At 32.5% G+C, this 22,602-nt stretch overlaps 1 protein-coding gene across 4 annotated transcripts in view; it reads right to left on the reverse strand.

Moving 5' to 3' along the window:
- The window catches only part of LOC121371170 (signal-induced proliferation-associated 1-like protein 2), a 104,952-nt gene that overhangs the window by 39,051 nt on the left and 43,299 nt on the right, over window positions 1–22,602 (reverse strand). For all 4 annotated transcript variants that reach the window (XM_041496864.1, XM_041496863.1, XM_041496865.1 and 1 more), the window contains exons 3-14: window positions 18,607–18,758; window positions 17,884–18,072; window positions 9,970–10,045; window positions 7,804–7,902; window positions 6,451–6,554; window positions 5,312–5,469; window positions 4,884–4,990; window positions 3,370–3,504; window positions 2,863–2,960; window positions 2,321–2,466; window positions 1,143–1,257; window positions 546–796 (exon numbers count right to left, since the gene is read on the reverse strand). In XM_041496864.1, coding sequence (XP_041352798.1) covers window positions 546–796; window positions 1,143–1,257; window positions 2,321–2,466; window positions 2,863–2,960; window positions 3,370–3,504; window positions 4,884–4,990; window positions 5,312–5,469; window positions 6,451–6,554; window positions 7,804–7,902; window positions 9,970–10,045; window positions 17,884–18,072; window positions 18,607–18,758 — 1,630 coding nt within the window. The remainder of the gene's footprint in view (window positions 1–545; window positions 797–1,142; window positions 1,258–2,320; window positions 2,467–2,862; window positions 2,961–3,369; window positions 3,505–4,883; window positions 4,991–5,311; window positions 5,470–6,450; window positions 6,555–7,803; window positions 7,903–9,969; window positions 10,046–17,883; window positions 18,073–18,606; window positions 18,759–22,602) is intronic.

Genomic DNA, 22,602 nt, shown 5'->3' on the forward strand with positions numbered 1-22,602 from the left:
AACGAGGTGGTTTGATCCTGCATGCAAGCACCTCAAGCAATCATCCGACTGAGCTAAATCCTGCCCATCATAAACATAAAAGGCAACAATTGATATTTTCAAATAATCTGTCACTGATGACCATCACATACTCATGGTATTTGCAGAAACAAAATTCTACCTTTAAATGTGTTTACCTATCAAATACTAACTCACCATCACATACTCATGGTATTTGCAGAAACAAAATTCTACCTTTAAATGTGTTTACCTATCAAATACTAACTCTCAACAAATATAATTTTAATATTGAAATTTGTACTGCTTACTGTCCACACCAACTTAACATCCCTAATAAGAAATAAAATGTTTCACAATGTGGTCTGCAAAATAAACTACTAGTATGTGGATTAGCAAAATAAAATAAAATCTATTGAATCCAGTATTTCTGTCCTACCTAAACTACTGAGGGGAAAAAAAAGAAAGAAAAAAAAGAAATAAAGAACTAAAGACAATGTTTTAAATAAAGTGAAAAATATTTATTCATTTAGAGACTAGGAGCCTACCTTGGAGTTCCATCCTTAAATGGGTCAACGAGGACAACTCTTACTGTGGCTGCTGTTCTCAGAAGATCAACTATCTGTTCATGACTCAGAGTTGCCGTGGTAACCTTGCAAATCTCTACCAATCGGCTACCTTTTCTTAACCCTGCCTGCCAGGCAAACCCACAGTCTTCTACATCTGTAACAATGCCCTCCGACTGGATGTGAAAACCAAGCTGACCTAAACCATTTCTTTTCAAGTTTCTTTCTATTGTCTGAAAGAAAAAACATTTATAAAAATCAGATTACGCCTTAACAAATAGGTGCAAATATATTTATAAAAATTAAACTTTGATGATGTATTTCGAATATGAAATATTTTGTTTGAAAAATTAACTATTTTTACACAAAATATTTGTGAATTTATATTTTATTTGCTAGTTTTGTTACAATAATCACCAAATAAGTTTAGTTAATTTGATTATTTGTGCATAAATAATTTATAAGAATCAATCATAAACAGTTATGTGGAATACAAAATTTCTAACTGAAGTTAAGACATGTCAAATGTCTTCATTCACTGAATGAATACATTTTATAAAATGAGAGAAAAATAATCACCTCGCATCCCTGGGTAACTGCAGTCAATCTTTGAATAATTTCTTGTAACTCCTCATGTTCACCACTGCTTGGTTTCATCAGGATACACTCCCCTTGGTTGAAAAACAGTCTCAAACTAAAACAAAAAAATAATAATTCAGATAGTTCACATTTCTACCAGACTATTAAATACATAATTGTAAACATTAAATTAAACAAGAAAGCAGTAAACCTGAAACTAGGTTTGAGTTCAAATGAAAACAAATTACAGTTCAAGGGAAATAACTACTGACAAGGATGTTTTTTCTTTTTCAGTTTTCACATTCTCATTCTTGAAAAACACACACCATCCCTATACCTGTCAATATTTACATTCCAACTTGGCACATTTCTAATTAAACTACAACATGTATTTGATAGCAGTAAAACAAGTGACATCAGATACTAACAATTTCTTCAATATGGCTGTTAGTCTGGCCACTTGTAGCATGTTTAGACAGTACTGGTAAAGAATACTGAAAATATTAAGACTGAGACAAAGGACGGTTGATCATGCTGATAAAAAAAAAAAAAACAAGAAAAATATTGGGGTATAAATTAAAACTAAAAACTAAATTACAGAAATATTAAAGCACTTGGATGTGATCACAATTTGTACATTTTTTTAAAAAGTTTTGTTTTGTTTAACGACACCACTTATCTACAAATTAAAACTGAAATGATCTTTAAAAAGCTGAGAACTTTATAAGGGATTTATCCAGGATTTTTTGCTAGTGTCCCATGTCTGATGGGATTGGGAAAATTAGCGCGAGTAAATTATATTTGGGATATATTTTTCAGGCCACTGAATGATGCAGTACCCCAATGTTAAATTAATTTATTAGAACAGACATAGCTAAATATATACATTAGGAATTTTTAACATAGAAACTGGAGAAAACTTGCGGTGGTTTCTTTCTTTTGTTCAGACACACAGAAAACCTACATAAATCTGTTTTAAAACATAGTTAAAAGAAGGTTATTTTTCACCATTTTCAGATCAAATTCTGGTTACTGTGTAGAAATAATTTTCCACAAATTAATTAAAATAAAAGATATAGTTTAAACATCACAGCCACGATAGAATGGAATAAATGTAGAATTTGGCATCACAATGTACACCGATTGACAATCACATAATTCAGTAGTGAAGAGGTTACCTGGTTGTCTGTACAGTCCAGCCAATAACAAGCCCTGAAGGTATCATGAATATGACATCCTTGCTGACATCATCTATAATAACCAAAGTATCGGCTCCTATTCCAAGCAAGCAGTCAACCTGGGAAGCACTGCCAAAATCTTCAATCTGAAATCAATAAGATGCAGTTATTGTAAATGCAGTTTAATTATGCAAATAATAATAGAAAAAGAACACCCGAGGTGGTGGAAATTTCCATCTGGGACGAGGCTTGCCGAATCCCTTGGTAAAAATTATTTCGCCAAACTAAAATAAAATTTGTCAACTGCTTTCAAAATTCGCAACTGGCGATAGCCAGAGCTAGCTCTGACATTACAAGGAAATTAACTGTTAATAAAAAATATAAGTCAGTATTTTAATAAATTAGATTAAAACAGATGACAGATTAATATATCCTCACAGATAAATTAAATACTGTATTCAAAAGGAATTTCTAAATAATATATTTAAATAAATCAACTTCTGATATTTTGTAAGTCAACATATTTGAATATGGTAGGTTACCTGTATATTCCAAACAATGGCACCTTTTGCAAACAAATCTGGGACAACCTTCTGTTTACTTCGCTCCTTTTTGCGTCCACTTCCAAGGGCAAATTTGCCTGTAATATTATAAATAATCTTAACATTTGCATCTTTGTAAAATCTAAGTTTTATGATAAATTGAATAGTAATAAAGTGAAAACACACCAGATTTCATTAACTTTAAGAAAACATTGTTACTTTTTTCCTTCTTCTGTATAGTTATAAAATAAATGGTTTATTTGAACATTAATCAGTCAGTAAGAAGTAACAATTTTTTTTTTTTTTTAAAGACAAAATTTATTATTAATGGGACTTCTGGAAAATATATTTTGTTCAGACCTACCAGCATACAGAGTTCATTCTTTTTTACTTACAATTTACTTTTATTTTAAAAACATATCATAACAATGAGTTCTGCAAATATTCAAGTTTCATTATGATGTTACATAATACAGAATAGAACACTAATATTTAATAGATTCTTACTAAGTTTGGAACCCGAATCAAGTGAGCTGGTGGTGACATAGTTGGTCGCCAAATCTTTGAGGTATTCTTGTCGTGTTCTTGTCGCCATTGTACGGAACTTGTCAGATTTGTGAGCAGCATTTTCAGCATTTATTACTGAATTAAACAATACACACACTCAACATTAAAATGCTTGTTAGAAAAAACATGCAATACTACAATAGTTTTAAAATTCAATTTAAGATTTTCTAAGTTTTAAGACTTCAAAGTAATTATATACTCACGGAAAAAAGTTCCTGTGCATCATTAAAATTTCAGTAGGATTTACATAGATGTATTATTTATCTGTTAAAAGTACGGTGATCCTCTCCTGCCTTCTGAACCTGAAGTACTGTTTACACAATGTTTGGTGAGCCGTCGGTGACGAATTAACAGAACAACGTACTGATGTACGGTCATGGTCGTACTTTGTTATCACCTAATCGGTTGCGTTCAGTTCTTCCACTGATTGGCCTTAACTCAGAGATGCATTAGGATGTTAAATGTATCATTTCCAAATGATTCCATATATGTACCCACTTAATACTGACGATTTGCTGACCTGGTGTCACGTGTCGACTCCCTAAACATGGAAGATCCGTAGTACCCCTAAACTGTCGAGAACATCTCCACAGATATTGCATAGTGTTCTGTTGAACACCAATGAATACCAAAATTACTAGCAACAGCGTTTGTGCCATTCTAAACTCAATCATACCCATTGTTCGAAGGAGTCCATTTTCTGGGAGGCGTGGCATCACACTGACGATGATCAGATACCAACAAAAATGTTTTTCTGAGTGATGAGAATCCATACAATAGTTTTAAAGTCCAATAATAAGAAAAATGACGTCAAACAGGAGCACATGACAAAGAATACTAGTAATGCAACTTGTGGTCACAAAGCATGAATAGTTCATGCAATTGACAGGACACAGCAGGAATATCGACGGGAGTGGTTACACGTTCATTTACTGAAATTTTTATGACCAGATTTCAAGTAAATTATATTCTATATGTAATTATTTGGTGCACAGGGATTTTTTTCCACGAGTATATAATGAAACACACAATCAAAAAACAACAACAAAAAACTTTTAATAATGACATAAACAATCACAAATTAAGTGATCGGGTCTTCCTTTGCCATGCAATTATTGGGAAAATGAGTAACTGGTTAATGGAATGATACCTTTCAAAATTAATGAACACTAGAAGTTTGACAAAACAATCTCCGATATTATTAAAAAATCAAAACTTCATCAGTAAATTTATTGTGCAACTGTGATTCTTTTAATTAAGAATAATTAATTAAAATATCTTATTTAATAATCATGTCAGTAAAACGAATCATTTTATTTTTAAAAATCCTTATGGTCCAAAATGAGTGGTCTCCCTTGAAGCCTTTTCTATGGCCCAATCAAAAACATTCAATTATACACTTGTTTGGTCAATCAGTTATGGAAATAGTATAATGATGTCAATCTTGTCCTTACCTTTAGCAAGCAGAAAATCCACAAATTCAGCAGATTTTGTAAATGAAGAGTTTTCTGGGATAGGTGGACCAAATGGTGGGACATCCTTGGAACGGGTAACAGAAATGCTGAAATAAACAAATACAATTTTTTTAAATATTAGTTATGATTTCTGGACTCCTTTCTACATGTTGTATGAAGAAAATTCCATAAAAATCTGTTATGAAATTACACTTTGTATTGTCTGTGTCTGCCATCAATTTCTTTATGATGTTTAGTTCTTTATAAATGATATGCAGGTGAATAAACATACCAATAATTGCAATTATTGCATATTAATTTTGTTTTTTGAAAACTCCCTTCCTCAAATTCTAAATCTCATCTTAAATAGAACTACTTATAAATACGTGGCCAAAATGTTTCCTTTCTCAAAGATAATAATTTCTCACCTGTATCTGACATTCTCTGTATTTGGGTTGGAAACCTTGACTATTATGAAAACATGTTGGAACTGAGATCGGACAGTCTTTGGGGTGAACGGTAGAGTTCCTGCTTCTTGGAACACTATTGTCACAATATCATTCCCAATATGGCGCTTACGCAATAGCTGAAAATAACATTTAAAAGAAAATTTTAAAAATAAATAAGAACAAATCAATTTAATTTAGTTTTATTTAATATACTGCTCACAAAAAGTATGGGATATTCCCCCAAATTACCAGAACTCAGTAACATTGAAATAATTTCAACATTAACATATACATGTCATAACTTACATGTGGACTGGATTTCATTGGTTTTAACAACATGAAATATGTTTTAAGTCCCACAATAAATGTAATGCCCATTAATGTTAAAAATAAATCAATATCTCCATGGAATCTATAAAACATTTGGGACTCAATGAACAAAAAAACCTTCATAGGGTCTTCAAGAATATAGGTGACTGAGAGGTTTTTATAAAATAAAATAATGAGAGTAAAGGTTTTTGAGATGCAATAAAATCTGGAATTCCAGGAAACACAAAGATTTTTTAACGCTTATAAAAAGCTCCATAAATGAAGGAAATGTTTTATTTAATGACACACTCAACACATTTTATATATGGTTATATAGTGTCGGACATATGGTTAAGGACCACACAAATATTGAGAGGAAACCCACTGTCGCCACTTCATGGGCTACTCTTTTCGATTAGTAGCAAGGGATCTTTTATATGTACCATCCCAGACAGGATAGCACATACCACGGGCTTTGATATACCAGTCATGGTGCACTATCTGGAGCTACAAATAGCCCAATGGGCCCAACAATGCGGATCGATCTCAGACCGACCGTGCATCAAGTGAACTCTTTACCAATGGGCTATGTCCCACCCCCATATAAATGAAGACATAATTTTAATATTAATCTTATACAACTGCTAATTATTATACAATGTGGCTACAATATTTAGTCTTTGGCTAATAAAATATTCATTAAATTAACCACATTTTAATAATTTTCAAGGAAATACTTTATATATTAAAAGCGGGGTACTCCAAAATTTACTCCAGTGTGAGCCCTGTAAGTATGAGCAAAGTTATACCTGCTGTTTGTTACTGGGTGTGTATGGCAACATTGTTGACACATGAAACATAATCTCACAACTGTTGAATGTGGTGTAATATGAGTGTGTTCCAGTTGAGTTGGCTGGAAAAAAGAGAGCAGAAAAAAGTTAAAATATTCAAATGTCAAGATATGTTTGACATTAATTTCACTAACAATATCTCTAGAAACTCTTCAGTAACTTAACAAAAGATGATTTAAAAAATGCATTTGCATTTAGTGTTATTGATAATATTTGCAAAATTCAGGAAAAGATATAGATTGTTTTCAAAGTTAGTGTTTTCTTCGGCAAAGGCAATAACTTTAAGCTTGAATTCAGTTTACGTTTCAGCATGATTGTTAACAAAAAAATATTGTGGCAATGAAAAAAGGTATACAAATAGCTGTGACGATTGAGAAATTAATAAAGTAATGTTTTATGTATATATAAATTATATCCAAATTAATCCGTGTAATTGATTACTGCACCAGTAAAACAAATCGGTCTTGCCTAATTAATATTCATTAGGTTTGTATGTAACTGACTACTGCGCCAATGAAACAAGCCAGTTTTTCTTATTTAATATTCATTAGGGTGGCCTCGTTTTCATTGGTATCGGGATCACACGAGGTCGGTAACTATTGTTTCGAGAGCAGGAAGTTATGTAAGTCGCAAGTTCTTCCTGCCGGCCCCGTCATACCACTGGCTGAGTATTAAAACAAAGATCGATTTGCCTGTGCTGTTTTAACATTAAACAACACACAGACTTCACTAGCTTCAAGTTTACCGGATTATGACCACATATCATTATCTGGGGATTGTATTGTGAGCCGTCTAATTAACCTCTACCCAGGTCTTTTGGTTCAGAGACGAGTGTGTGTTTACCGATAAGTGCCAAACGGCTTTGTAAAAACAACAATAATGGATCACAAGAATCAAATAAAGGTAAGTACTATTGTGAGTTTGAGGCTACTTTGAGATGAGATCGTGATTTAAAAACAAACTCATGACAGACTTGCAAAACATCATTTACGACATGCCAGGGAGGGGGATTTTTTTTTTAAGTTGATTCTCTTGTAAGTCGACCCCCTGGCTATTTGCAAAAAAGTTTGGTGTAAAAATAATTGACTTATTGGCGAAGATATACGGTAATATGATTATATTTCCCCAATTCAGAAAGAATGATACATCATTAAAAGATTAAAACCTGAATCCTTGTGTTTGTTGAAATAGACTGATAAACAATCCATGCTAATATAAACAGTAAACTTCTGTTACCAACAATTTTAAAAACAAACGACAAAGCATTTTTATACATAATTTCCTTATGTTTGTTACATGATGGAAACTTACTTTTGCAATCCAGTCCGCCTCTGTATTTGTCAAAACCTTTCAACTTGACTCGGTTGCCAATTAATTCTAGAAATTCATCAAATGAACATGATCCTGATTCTGCAATTGATGAATAAAAAAATATATTGTACAGCCATACAATCAAATAAACAGAAGCATGAAACAAAGTTTGTTTTGTTTAACGACACCACTAGAAAACATTGATTTATTAATCATCACCAGCCTTGGTGATGTCATGGTTAAGCCATCGGACATAAGGCTGGTAGGTACTGGGTTCGCAGCCTGGTATCAGCTCCTACCCAGAGTGAGTTTTAACGACTCAATGGGTAGGTGTAAAACCACTACACTCTCTTCTTTCTCACTAACCACTAACCCACTGTCCTTGACAGACAGCCCAGATAGCTGCGGTGTGTGCCCAGGACAGCATGCTTGAACTTTAATTGGATATACGGTATATTGCCGTGTATTAGCCGACTTTTGAAGTCTAGAAATACTTTCCAAAAGACGAGAGTCGGCTTATACATGGAGGCAACAAATTGGTTCATAAAATGTCAATCGAAAACACTCTCGACCACGACTTACAAATTTTGATCAGACCCCAACAGCCTTTCACTGCTTATGCAACAATAATTTGTGCACAGTATAAATAAAACACCCCGTCATGCAATATTATGTAGTTTTTTGTTCTTGAATGCATTAAAAGGACACACCCTAGTTACGTTTATTTGTTAACCATTACGGCATTGTTTTTCGCTATTAAACCCCATTTTTTACAAATAAAATTGCACTTTAATTACATTTTATTATTTAGAATACACATTTCCATTCACCTGAAGTGCTTTTTGGTAATCCTGATGTTTGTAAAACCACGAAATGCATTTTTTGCATTTTTTCACAAATCGTGTTGTCGAGAAAAAAACGTTAAGCAAGCGAGGTCCAATCTATTTTTAATGTCACAGACGTTGGTATATCACGTGACCGTTATCATTTTGGTTCGGTTTGTTTTCTCGTGCACGGTTCGCGCAATCAACATCCGATTTGTTGTTGTTCATTTGTGAGATTTTTCTTCACAGTTCGTGAACATTTTCAATAACAATAAAGTTCAGACAAGTAAGTGTCTCAATACAAAACGTTACAAACCCTTAAAACCAATAATTTTGCTAAGTCTTATGATATCTGGAGAGGGGATACAACCAGGACAGAACAGTTGGAACATGTCCAGGAGAGGTGAAACGAACGCACCCCAAGTCTGTGAAATTTGTCGTGACGTAGGCATTGTTGTGCTTCTACCGGTGACATCAGAATACTAACTTTCAAAATTATTTCAGGCAATTGGGACATGGGGATTCCCATGGTATTTATCGATATAAAACCTGCTTTTTCACTCCATTTGATAAAAACGTGATCTAAGTTTGTAGATTAACCAAATTATAATTTATTTTCACTGGATGGAACTAGGGTGTGCGGCTTTAATAGTTTGATGAATAATAATAAAAATTACTTGTTTTATTGTCATTTCAATGGTAAAAACGTGTTCCGCCATCTTTGTTTGACACCTCTGTCTATATTATTTTGTAAGCTCTTATTTGATTGGATCACACGATTTTGTGTAAACAATAGCCATGGATCACAGAATCGTTGTTTTTTTTCTGTGTGGAGGGGAAAACAGGGATTAAACATACCTTAATTAGTTTATTATTTGCTGTCCAGTGAATAATTTAATTACTATGTGCAGTGATATTTTGTTACAGCTTGAATTGTTTATTTTCTTGTTATGATTTATCGGTGCGAAATTATTTTTGCACGGCATGGAAAACATTAGCATTGCGATAACCATTAAAGTGTCTGCAATAATTAAAGGGGAAGAAAATATAATGAAAAAGGAAAGCACAAGTCTATTTGTTGACAGTATTATTGAAATCAATATAATGTACAACTGGACAAAAGATGACTTCGGCTTATACACGAGGCCAATGATTTTGTACTTGATATTTAGGGTCAAACTAAGAGGTCGGCTTATACACGGCAATATATGGTAAGCATGAAAATAAGTTGAAATGTAATGAAAATTAATCCTCGGCTATTGGATGAAACTCTTATAGCATTTACTCATAACACATTTTTTTCCAGACATTTACAAAGTCTAGCATAAAAGTGTATACACACCATTGTTGTACATTTCTTCTTCTGATGATTGTCCATCTTGGCAGTACATGATCCCCACTTTATATGTGGAACTTATCTAAAACAAACAGAAATAATAATACATCAGTACAAACTATGATACATGTACTAATATTCTAGCTCCCATAATACTTCTTAACTTTATTTGTTTTTATTTATTTTCTAAAGTAAAATATTTACAGTAAAAATGCATAGAATTATTTAATGGCCACAATTAATATGCATGTCTACGGTAACAGACATTTTATATAAACAGAGATTTTTTTACATAATTATGAAAATGCTAATGCCCACATCTGACTACTTTATATGATGACCTGAATGCGCTGACAATATCAGAAAAATATATAATAAAAAGTAATTACAATTCTTTGATATGTTTGATAGCACTGACAGATATGCACCAATACATTTATAAGCAAGAAAGCCCAAACGATATAACATTCCCAATGTTCATTGTGGACACTTTTAGTGGCTTTTTTCTTTTCTTATTTAAAAGGCAACTAAAGTAGTGTAATAATATATGGGTTACATAAAAATTACGTTGATAAAGCTATCCTAGGTGTGCGTCACCACATGTGACTGAGGGGTAATTGAATCCCATGTGAAGTCTACAAAATGGGTGAATAGATACTCATTATGAAGAAATCACCACCGACTCTCTTTGTAGTGAATGAAATTCAAGGATTCTGTCAAGAATATAAAACAGTTTTCAATGAGAAGACAGTCCTGTGTGGGAGGTGAAAATACCTTGGCGAAGTAACAAAAGGACTATGTTTACTTTAAAGATTTCAAATCCTACTGACATGAAAATAAAATGAAGATGTACTTGAAAATGCTAATAAAAATGAAGAATGTTATGTTTAAATCTGAACCCAAAGCTTTTAAGCGTAGAATATTCTTGTAAAATAGTTGGTATTGTAATAGATTTTTAAAAAATCATGCATATCATACACATAAGAACATTTAGTCATTACATTTAAGAGCTTTGAGTATAGACATATGATATGAACCATCTCAGCTGAGCTAAGGAGAATAATATCATACTGGAGATGGCAATTATTGAGATAATATTATACAGGGAACATTTTTTTCAGTATCACTTTGCAATTTGCTACACAAGTTTCATAGATTGCTACACAATTTTAAACATTAAACGGTTGTTGCCAATTAATTTTTAGTTGACTAGAAATATTGCTAATCAAGATTTTGAAAACAAAATGTTCTCAATTATATCTTAATATTCATGAAAGCTCTAACTATAGTTTTCACTAAGAACTGACTGCCAGTCTGCTTAAAATACATTTTGAGCTATCTGTGACTGACACAAACAATGACCCAATATTAGTAAATTAAAAATAAACAACCTAAATAATTAGTATATTTATATTAGCAATTTTTTTTTTTTTAAATTGAAAACTAAAATTAATAAAAGTCAGTCATAATAAACTTAAAGCAACAATCAGTCATAATAAACCTAAAGCAACAGTCAGTCATAATAAACCTAAAGCAACAATCAGTCATAATAAACCTAAAGCAACAGTCAGTCATAATAAACCTAAAGCAACAGTCAGTCATAATAAACCTAAAGCAACAGTCAGTCATAATAAACTTAAAGCAACAGTCATAATAAACCTAAAGCAACAGTCATAATAAACCTAAAGCAACAGTCATAATAAACTTAAAGCAACAGTCATAATAAACTTAAAGCAACAGTCAGTCATAATAAACTTAAAGCAACAAGTCAGTCATAATAAACCTAAAGCAACAGTCAGTCATAATAAACCTAAAGCAACAGTCAGTCATAATAAACCTAAAGCAACAGTCAGTCATAATAAACCTAAAGCAACAGTCAGTCATAATAAACCTTAAAGCAACAGTCAGTCATAATAAACCTAAAGCAACAGTCAGTCATAATAAACCTAAAGCAACAGTCATAATAAACCTAAAGCAACAGTCATAATAAACCTAAAGCAACAGTCAGTCATAATAAACTTAAAGCAACAGTCAGTCATAATAAACCTAAAGCAACAGTCAGTCATAATAAACTTAAAGCAACAAGTCAGTCATAATAAACCTAAAGCAACAGTCAGTCATAATAAACCTAAAGCAACAGTCAGTCATAATAAACTTAAAGCAACAGTCAGTCATAATAAACTTAAAGCAACAGTCAGTCATAATAAACATAATTAAAGCAACAGTCAGTCATAATAAACTTAAAGCAACAGTCAGTCATAATAAACCTAAAGCAACAGTCAGTCATAATAAACCTAAAGCAACAGTCAGTCATAATAAACCTAAAGCAACAGTCAGTCATAATAAACCTAAAGCAACAGTCAGTCATAATAAACTTAAAGCAACAGTCAGTCATAATAAACCTAAAACAACAGTCAGTCATAATAAACCTAAAGCAACAGTCAGTCATAATAAACCTAAAGCAACAGTCAGTCATAATAAACCTAAAGCAACAGTCAGTCATAATAAACCTAAAGCAACAGTCAGTCATAATAAACCTAAAGCAACAGTCAGTCATAATAAACTTAAAGCAACAGTCAGTCATAATAAACCTAAAGCAACAGTCAGTCATAATAAATAAACATAATAAACTAAAGACAGTCAGTCATAATAAACTTAAAGCAACAGTCAGTCATAATAAACTTAAAGCAACAGTCAGTCATAATAAACCTAAAGCAACAGTCAGTCATAATAAACCTAAAGCAACAGTCAGTCATAATAAACCTAAAGCAACAGTCAGTCAGTCATAATAAACCTAAAGCAACAGTCAGTCATAATAAACCTAAAGCAACAGTCAGTCATAATAAACCTAAAGCAACAGTCAGTCATAATAAACCTAAAGCAACAGTCAGTCATAATAAACCTAAAGCAACAGTCAGTCATAATAAACCTAAAGCAACAGTCAGTCATAATAAACCTAAAGCAACAGTCAGTCATAATAAACCTAAAGCACCTAAAGCAACAGTCAGTCATAATAAACCTAAAGCAACAGTCAGTCATAATAAACCTAAAGCAACAGTCAGTCATAATAAACTTAAAGCAACAGTCAGTCATAATAAACTTAAAGCAACAGTCAGTCATAATAAACCTAAAGCAACAGTCAGTCATAATAAACCTATAAATCAACAGTCAGTCATAATAAACCTAAAGCAACAGTCAGTCATAATAAACCTAAAGCAACAGTCAGTCATAATAAACCTAAAGCAACAGTCAGTCATAATAAACCTAAAGCAACAGTCAGTCATAATAAACCTAAAGCAACAGTCAGTCATAATAAACCTAAAGCAACAGTCAGTCATAATAAACCTAAAGCAACAGTCAGTCATAATAAACCTAAAGCAACAGTCAGTCATAATAAACCTTAAGCAACAGTCAGACAGTCAGTCATAATAAACTTAAAGCAACAGTCAGTCATAATAAACCTAAAGCAACAGTCAGTCATAATAAACCTATAGCAACAGTCAGTCATAATAAACCTAAAGCAACAGTCAGTCATAATAAACCTAAAGCAACAGTCAGTCATAATAAACCTAAAGCAACAGTCAGTCAGTCATAATAAACTTAAAGCAACAGTCAGTCATAATAAACTTAAATCAACAGTCAGTCATAATAAACCTAAATCAACAGTCAGTCATAATAAACCTAAAGCAACAGTCAGTCATAATAAACTTAAAGCAACAGTCAGTCGTAATAAACCTAAAGCAACAGTCAGTCATAATAAACCTAAAGCAACAGTCAGTCATAATAAACCTAAAGCAACAGTCAGTCATAATAAACCTAAAGCAACAGTCAGTCATAATAAACCTAAAGCAACAGTCAGTCATAATAAACCTAAAGCAACAGTCAGTCATAATAAACCTAAAGCAACAGTCAGTCATAATAAACTTAAAGCAACAGTCAGTCATAATAAACCTAAAGCAACAGTCAGTCATAATAAACCTAAAGACAGTCAGTCATAATAAACTTAAAGCAACAGTCAGTCATAATAAACCTAAAGCAACAGTCATAATAAACCTAAAGACAGTCAGACATAATAAACTTAAAGCAACAGTCAGTCATAATAAACTTAAAGCAACAGTCAGTCATAATAAACCTACAGCAACAGTCAGATTAATAAACCTAAAGCAACAGTCAGTCATAATAAACCTAAAGCAACAAGTCAGTCATAATAAACCTAAAGCAACAGTCAGTCATAATAAACCTAAAGTAACAGTCAGTCATAATAAACCTAAAGCAACAGTCAGTCAGTCATAATAAACCTAAATCAACAGTCAGTCATAATAAACTTAAAGCAACAGTCAGTCATAATAAACTTAAATCAACAGTCAGTCATAATAAACCTAAATCAACAGTCAGTCATAATAAACCTAAATCAACAGTCAGTCATAATAAACCTAAAGTAACAGTCAGTCATAATAAACCTAAAGCAACAGTCAGTCATAATAAACCTAAAGCAACAGTCAGTCATAATAAACCTAAATCAACAGTCAGTCATAATAAACTTAAAGCAACAAGTCAGTCATAATAAACCTAAAGCAACAGTCAGTCATAATAAACCTAAAGCAACAGTCATAATAAACTTAAAGCAACAGTCAGTCATAATAAACTTAAAGCAACAGTCAGTCATAATAAACTTAAAGCAACAGTCAGTCATAATAAACCTAAAGCAACAGTCAGTCATAATAAACCTAAAGCAACAGTCAGTCATAATAAACCTAAAGCAACAGTCAGTCATAATAAACCTAAAGCAACAGTCAGTCATAATAAACCTAAAGCAACAGTCAGTCAGTCATAATAAACTTAAAGCAACAGTCAGTCATAATAAACTTAAATCAACAGTCAGTCATAATAAACCTAAATCAACAGTCAGTCATAATAAACCTAAAGCAACAGTCAGTCATAATAAACTTAAAGCAACAGTCAGTCATAATAAACCTAAAGCAACAGTCATAATAAACCTAAAGACAGTCAGTCATAATAAACTTAAAGCAACAGTCAGTCATAATAAACTTAAAGCAACAGTCAGTCATAATAAACCTAAAGCAACAGTCAGTCATAATAAACCTAAAGCAACAGTCAGTCATAATAAACCTAAAGCAACAGTCAGTCATAATAAACCTAAAGCAACAGTCAGTCATAATAAACCTAAAGCAACAGTCAGTCATAATAAACCTAAAGCAACAAGTCAGTCATAATAAACCTAAAGCAACAGTCAGTCAGTCATAATAAACCTAAATCAACAGTCAGTCATAATAAACTTAAAGCAACAGTCAGTCATAATAAACTTAAATCAACAGTCAGTCATAATAAACCTAAATCAACAGTCAGTCATAATAAACCTAAATCAACAGTCAGTCATAATAAACCTAAAGCAACAGTCAGTCATAATAAACCTAAAGCAACAGTCAGTCATAATAAACCTAAAGCAACAGTCAGTCATAATAAACCTAAATCAACAGTCAGTCATAATAAACTTAAAGCAACAAGTCAGTCATAATAAACCTAAAGCAACAGTCAGTCATAATAAACCTAAAGCAACAGTCATAATAAACTTAAAGACAGTCAGTCATAATAAACTTAAAGCAACAGTCAGTCATAATAAACTTAAAGCAACAGTCAGTCATAATAAACCTAAAGCAACAGTCAGTCATAATAAACCTAAAGCAACAGTCATAATAAACTTAAAGACAGTCAGTCATAATAAACCTAAAGCAACAGTCAGTCATAATAAACCTAAAGCAACAGTCAGTCAGTCATAATAAACTTAAAGCAACAGTCAGTCATAATAAACTTAAATCAACAGTCAGTCATAATAAACCTAAATCAACAGTCAGTCATAATAAACCTAAAGCAACAGTCAGTCATAATAAACTTAAAGCAACAGTCAGTCGTAATAAACCTAAAGCAACAGTCAGTCATAATAAACCTAAAGCAACAGTCAGTCATAATAAACCTAAAGTAACAGTCAGTCATAATAAACCTAAAGCAACAGTCAGTCATAATAAACCTAAAGCAACAGTCAGTCATAATAAACCTAAAGCAACAGTCAGTCATAATAAACTTAAAGCAACAGTCAGTCATAATAAACTTAAAGCAACAGTCAGTCATAATAAACTTAAAGCAACAGTCAGTCATAATAAACCTAAAGCAACAGTCAGTCATAATAAACCTAAATCAACAGTCAGTCATAATAAACTTAAAGCAACAGTCATAATAAACCTAAAGCAACAGTCAGTCATAATAAACCTAAAGCAACAGTCATAATAAACCTAAATCAACAGTCAGTCATAATAAACTTAAAGCAACAGTCATAATAAACCTAAATCAACAGTCAGTCATAATAAACCTAAATCAACAGTCAGTCATAATAAACTTAAAGCAACAGTCAGTCATAATAAACCTAAATCAACAGTCAGTCATAATAAACTTAAAGCAACAGTCAGTCATAATAAACTTAAAGCAACAGTCATAATAAACTTAAAGCAACAGTCAGTCAGTCATAATAAACCTAAATCAACAGTCAGTCAGTCATAATAAACCTAAATCAACAGTCAGTCATAATAAACTTAAAGCAACAGTCAGTCATAATAAACTTAAATCAACAGTCAGTCATAATAAACTTAAATCAACAGTCAGTCATAATAAACCTAAAGTAACAGTCAGTCATAATAAACCTAAAGCAACAGTCAGTCATAATAAACCTAAAGCAACAGTCAGTCATAATAAACCTAAAGGAACAGTCAGTCATAATAAACCTAAAGCAACAGTCAGTCATAATAAACCTAAAGCAACAGTCAGTCATAATAAACTTAAAGCAACAGTCAGTCATAATAAACCTAAAGCAACAGTCAGTCATAATAAACCTAAAGCAACAGTCAGTCATAATAAACCTAAAGTAACAGTCAGTCATAATAAACCTAAAGCAACAGTCATAATAAACCTAAAGCAACAGTCAGTCATAATAAACCTAAAGCAACAGTCAGTCATAATAAACTTAAAGCAACAGTCATAATAAACCTAAAGCAACAGTCAGTCATAACAAACCTAAAGCAACAAGTCAGTCATAATAAACCTAAAGCAAGTCAGTCATAATAAACCTAAAGTAACAGTCAGTCATAATAAACTTAAAGCAACAGTCATAATAAACCTAAAGCAACAGTCAGTCATAATAAACCTAAAGTAACAGTCAGTCAGTCATAATAAACCTAAAGCAACAGTCAGTCATAATAAACCTAAAGACAGTCAGTCATAATAAACTTAAAGCAACAGTCAGTCATAATAAACCTAAATCAACCTAAATCAACCTAAAATAAGTAACAGACAGTCCTTGATAAACCTAAAATAATAGTCCTTCATTAATATAAATAGAAACAGTCCTCAATAAACCTAAAATAAATAAAAGACAGTACTCTATAGGGGTTCAGAAAGTACTTGCCCTCTCACAAATGCGGTTAAAAATTCTGACGAACAAGTTAAAAAATGCAACTACCAGTCCGACTGGCAATCTGTCTGTTTTTGACTGAGTAATTTTTTATGTATATAGTTTAACTGAAGACAGTGTATATTATAATACTGTAAAACAATTTTTTTTTTAGTAGAAATTCTTGTGGGCTAGTAAATGTTAGCTGGTTTTGGTCTGACGGACTAATGAAATATTTTTTCTATTTCTACATGCCTGTTCTATAAACCTAACAGTCTCAAATGATAAACTTAAAATAAGTAACAGTTGGTCATAATAAACTTGAAATAACAGTCATTGAAAAAAATTAAAATCGTAACAGACAGTCCTTGATAATCCTGAAGTAACAATCCTTAATAAACCAATAGTCCTTAAAAAACCTAAACTGAATAATGTTTAGACAGTACTGAACATCAACTTACACCCTGTTCATCGAGCTTGATCAGTTGCTCTGCTGTCTTGGGACCTGGTGAAGCGAGCCTCAGACATGACAACTGGACTTCAGGTAGTACAAACTCCAACACCTCCTTGTTAGGGACACCTCGTGAACTGCTCAGACGACTAGATGTGGGAACAGCTTCTTCTAGTACTGCACCACGACTTGCTGTCAACTACAATCACAAAAATCAACTACAATCACAAAAATCAACTACAATCACAGAAATCAAAGTAAATATTTTCATAAAAAAAAATTGAACTATAATCTTCACTAAACTGAATTTGTATGTCAGCTATATGTCCAGACTAATCTAAAATATAATTTACTAGACATGACTACCAAAATGTAGCCTGTTCTAAAACAATGGACTTCATACAGTTTATTAGTTTTATGACAATACTGGTTAACCAAGGATTTACTTGTTAAACATTTGTTTAAAGTAAGCCAACTGTTTTAGCAGTTGATGCACATTTTTATAAAAGATAATTCAAAATACCTATAATAGTATAAATAAAGTAACATTTCTAAATAAAAACTAAAATAATTTGTTATTAAGATTTAATATAAAATAATCTGAGCTGAAAAAATGTCCAAGTCAAGAAGGAAAGTAATAAATATTGTTTGTTGTACTACAACTGTACATGAGTAAGAAATAACAAAATAAATACAGTACACTGTACTTTGACAATAACTTTGAGATAAATACCTCACTGGTCCTACAGATTATTCTGTATTGATAATTCCCATAGTCCGGCTTGCCAAGGTAATTTGTTCTTTCTTCACAATCCAGTTTTTCCCTGCGTATACTTATTGCAATAGGCCCAAGGTTCTCATCTGTACCAAAGTAGTTTTGATGGTCTGCAAACAACAAAGACATTCAATTAGAAAATGTTATTGGTATACTAATTGTATACATGTACAGGTACATCAGATTCTATAGGTGAAGCACATGAAACACCGTCACTGGAGGTTTAGGATGTACATCAATGAACTCCCTTTTTCTTTCTCTCACAATTTGTTTCTTTTTTGTGGTTCCATGTTACTTTACAAAAAGATAAACTATAGCCCTGTTTATACAAATGTATTTACCGGTAATGAAAGTAGTTTGTTTGACATAACGTTCACACTAGAATAAAAATCAAGCTATTTGAGTATGTTTCATAACATGTTAGGGCCTGGATTTAGCTCAGTCGGTTGAGTGCTTGCTTAAGGTGCTTGTGTCACAGGATAGAACCACCTTGGTAAATCCATTCAACTGACTGGGGTTTTTCTTGTTCCAGTGCATCACAACTGGTCAAAGGCCATGGTATGTGTTTTCCTGTTTGTAGGAAAGTAAATATAAAAGATACCTTGCTATTTTAGAAAAAAATGTAGTGAGTTTCCTCTTGATGAATACATGTCAGAATTGCCAAATGTTTGACATCCAATAGCCGATGATTAATTAATCAAAGTGCTCTAGTGGTGTCATTATACAAAACAAACTTTTCATAACAATTCTATTTCTACTTTTTACTCGATGCAAAAATTGTTTTCTGACAACATCCATAATCACGTATGTACTGTATGCCAAAGTAACGCTATTATTATTATTATTATCCATATGGTTCAACATAACCGAGTTAATAATAATCATATGAAGCACACGTGTAATAACAAGTGTGATGACATAATTTTAGGAAGCGATGTCATAACATGACTTTGCTTCTCCAGTCCTAGCTCAGACTGTGCATTTGAAATATGACATCATTTTGTCGTCTCCTTCTAGTTGTGGCTGAAACATTTGAGTTGAGTCTTGGTATTTATAAAGAAAACCAACACTAATAAATGGATAATAAAGAAATTATTACACTCGCGTATGAGCCGTACTATTTTATGAATCTCTTGTTAGGATTCTTTATTACCCTTGCTCTTGCTCGGGCAATACCAAAATCCTGACACTCATTTCGTAAAATCAGTATGACACACAAGCTCGTTTAATAATCTCTATTTATCATTCTGTGCACTTATTACACTTTTATTGTGTCTTTCATTTCCTGAATTAGTAAGTGGCCGATGAAACAAACATTGCATTTTTACGTTTTTAAATAGAGTTACAAATGTAAATGGCATTGAATGCCAATTTTGTTTCCAGCATGCATTTTGCAAAAAAGGTGTATTAAAAACGAAGTCAATAATATCGTGAATTGCCTGTTTGTTTACACCATAACAAAGATTCCCAATTCACTTCCATACCAGTGTGAGACTACCTACATCATGACCATGAGAGAGTGAGAGAGAGAAAGAGAGAGAGAGAGAGAGAGAGAGAGAGAGTGTGTGAGTGTGTGTGTGTAAGTGTGAGTGTGAGTGAGTGTATGAATGTGAGTGTGAGTATGAGAGTGAGTGTGAGTTAGTGTATAAGTGTGAGTGAGAGTGTGAGAGTGAGTGAGTGTGTGAGTGAGTATGAGTGTGAGAGTGAGTGTGTATGAGTGAGAGTGAGAGTGAGAGTGAGAGTGAGAGTGAGAGTGAGAGTGAGAGTGAGTGTGTGAGAGTGAGAGTGAGTGTGTGAGAGTGTGAGTGTGTGAGTGCGTATGAGTGTGAGTGTGAGTGAGAGAACCTTTAACATGCCCCTGTACCACTGAGGTTTCAGGCATGTCCATCCCGGGCCCAATCACTGGATAGCCAGCAGTCTGGTCTGGGACAGAATATTAATGGACAATTCAGAAATTTACACCAAATGGGGGAACAGGATTTTAATAACATAAATTATATTTTTTAGAAAGTGCAGATCAAAACAATAATATATTTAATTTATTTTATTTTATATTATACTTAAACTTCCTATTATAATTAATTAATAATTTAATATATAAATTTAGACACTGTCTAGAAATGGGCAATTTCACAACATAAATACTTATACTATAATAATATTAGCCCTTAGGAGATAAAGGGAAGAGGTTAGGCCAAGGCCAACAGGATTATTTAGTGGGTAATTTAAGAAGGAACACTATTCATGACCATGAGTGCAAACTTGAATCAGCTGTGGCAAACTGAATACAAATTGAAGATAAGTGTCGACATGCAACCCGAACTGAAACTACTTTGAAGCCAGTTTCGTACTGCTTTTTACACAGATGTGAACAGGGCTTATATTAGACATAAAATTACTACAGCAGGGCCTGAAAATCAAAACCCGCAGTCCATTTTTTAGACCTAGCATGTGAAATGGAACTAATTCACCTGCTAAAACAACGAGAAACAATTGCAGGAAATTTTTTCAAGAGAGATAAATGTACAATTATGAATCTGCTATTTTGCTCATAATTCTGTTATATTTTAATTCCATAATACTCTAAAATACATCTATCCCAAACCCTCCCCTCACCCTGTGCTGTCTTATTTCCAGCAGGCCATACTTTTTTTCTTAGCATGACATAATTCTTTTGTTGTTCTATTTAAATATTAAAAAAAAAAAAAATATCAATACTTTTATTTCAAGCCCTGATGTTACATGAAGTTTACATAACAAAATTGAACCACTGTCAAAGACGTCCTTCTTGGGGACATCCACATTAAGTCATATACATGTATTTATATATATTTAGGCAATTTTCCTTTAATTCGTTAAAATGAGTTTGTTAATTGACAATCATATATATATATATAACATGTAATAACAAATTTCTATGGGTCAGATTCTTAATTACTGACATTGAAAGCAGCTTGTTTTTTATAATGGTATATCACTGACATTGAAAGCAGCTTGTTTTTTATAATGGTATATCACATTACACTAACGATTATGTGTCCATATTACATACACAATGAGGAAATAGCCAATATTTCCAAACAAGGATTTACATGCACTGTAAACACAGACTGTTTACATATACAATTACATGTGCAACTATACATATAAGCCCTGTAGACCTCAGGATAATTAATTCTTGAATACCTAACCTAGATGTGTCTTCATCTAGTGTCATTAAGTACAAAATTCCTCTTTGTCACTTAACAGCCAGTGTGATCAATAACATGTTCTGTTCGGTGACCAACAAAGCAGGGCATTCGATCAACATGTCCTACATTTTCTATTTACAACTTGATTTAGTTATTGTTTAATATCTGCAGTAAAACTGCCCTAGAAACGTTATTAGAGATTTATTACAGTTATTAGCATGACAAATATACCTGACTAGACACTGTTATAGACACAGCAGAAGGAAGTGAACATTGGAGGCTGCATGTGGGGGAGGGGGGGGGGGGGGGTTGGGGACTAACTGACCGAGATTGAGGACATGAAGAGACCGTCTTTCCAGGAGAGTTTGGCTGCATTCTCTCCAAAAAACAAATTGAAAACTTAGATGTCCTGAAATGCAATTTTCTGCATTCTACAAGTAAAATTAATCAACAAATGCTAGTAAATGCAACACTTTTTGCAAGTAGTTACTAGTAATGTTGGCATAAAATGCTCTTAATGCTTGTTGGAATTTCCTTATTTCTAGAACTGTTAGTTGGTAGAGCACTAGATAAACTCTCATACCGAGGGTCGGGTTCTAGTGCAGGTTGATTTATATTAGTATTACATATAAATACTTCTATGGTGTTATACTGAATCACCACAGTCAAGTACCATATAAGTTGGATCAAATTAAATAATTCAATTATTGCTGAACAACTGTACAATATGATAAAATGGCAATCTATGTAAAAGATTTCTATT

The sequence above is a fragment of the Gigantopelta aegis genome, chromosome 4, assembly GCF_016097555.1.
Source record: "Gigantopelta aegis isolate Gae_Host chromosome 4, Gae_host_genome, whole genome shotgun sequence".
NCBI lineage: Eukaryota > Metazoa > Mollusca > Gastropoda > Neomphalida > Peltospiridae > Gigantopelta > Gigantopelta aegis.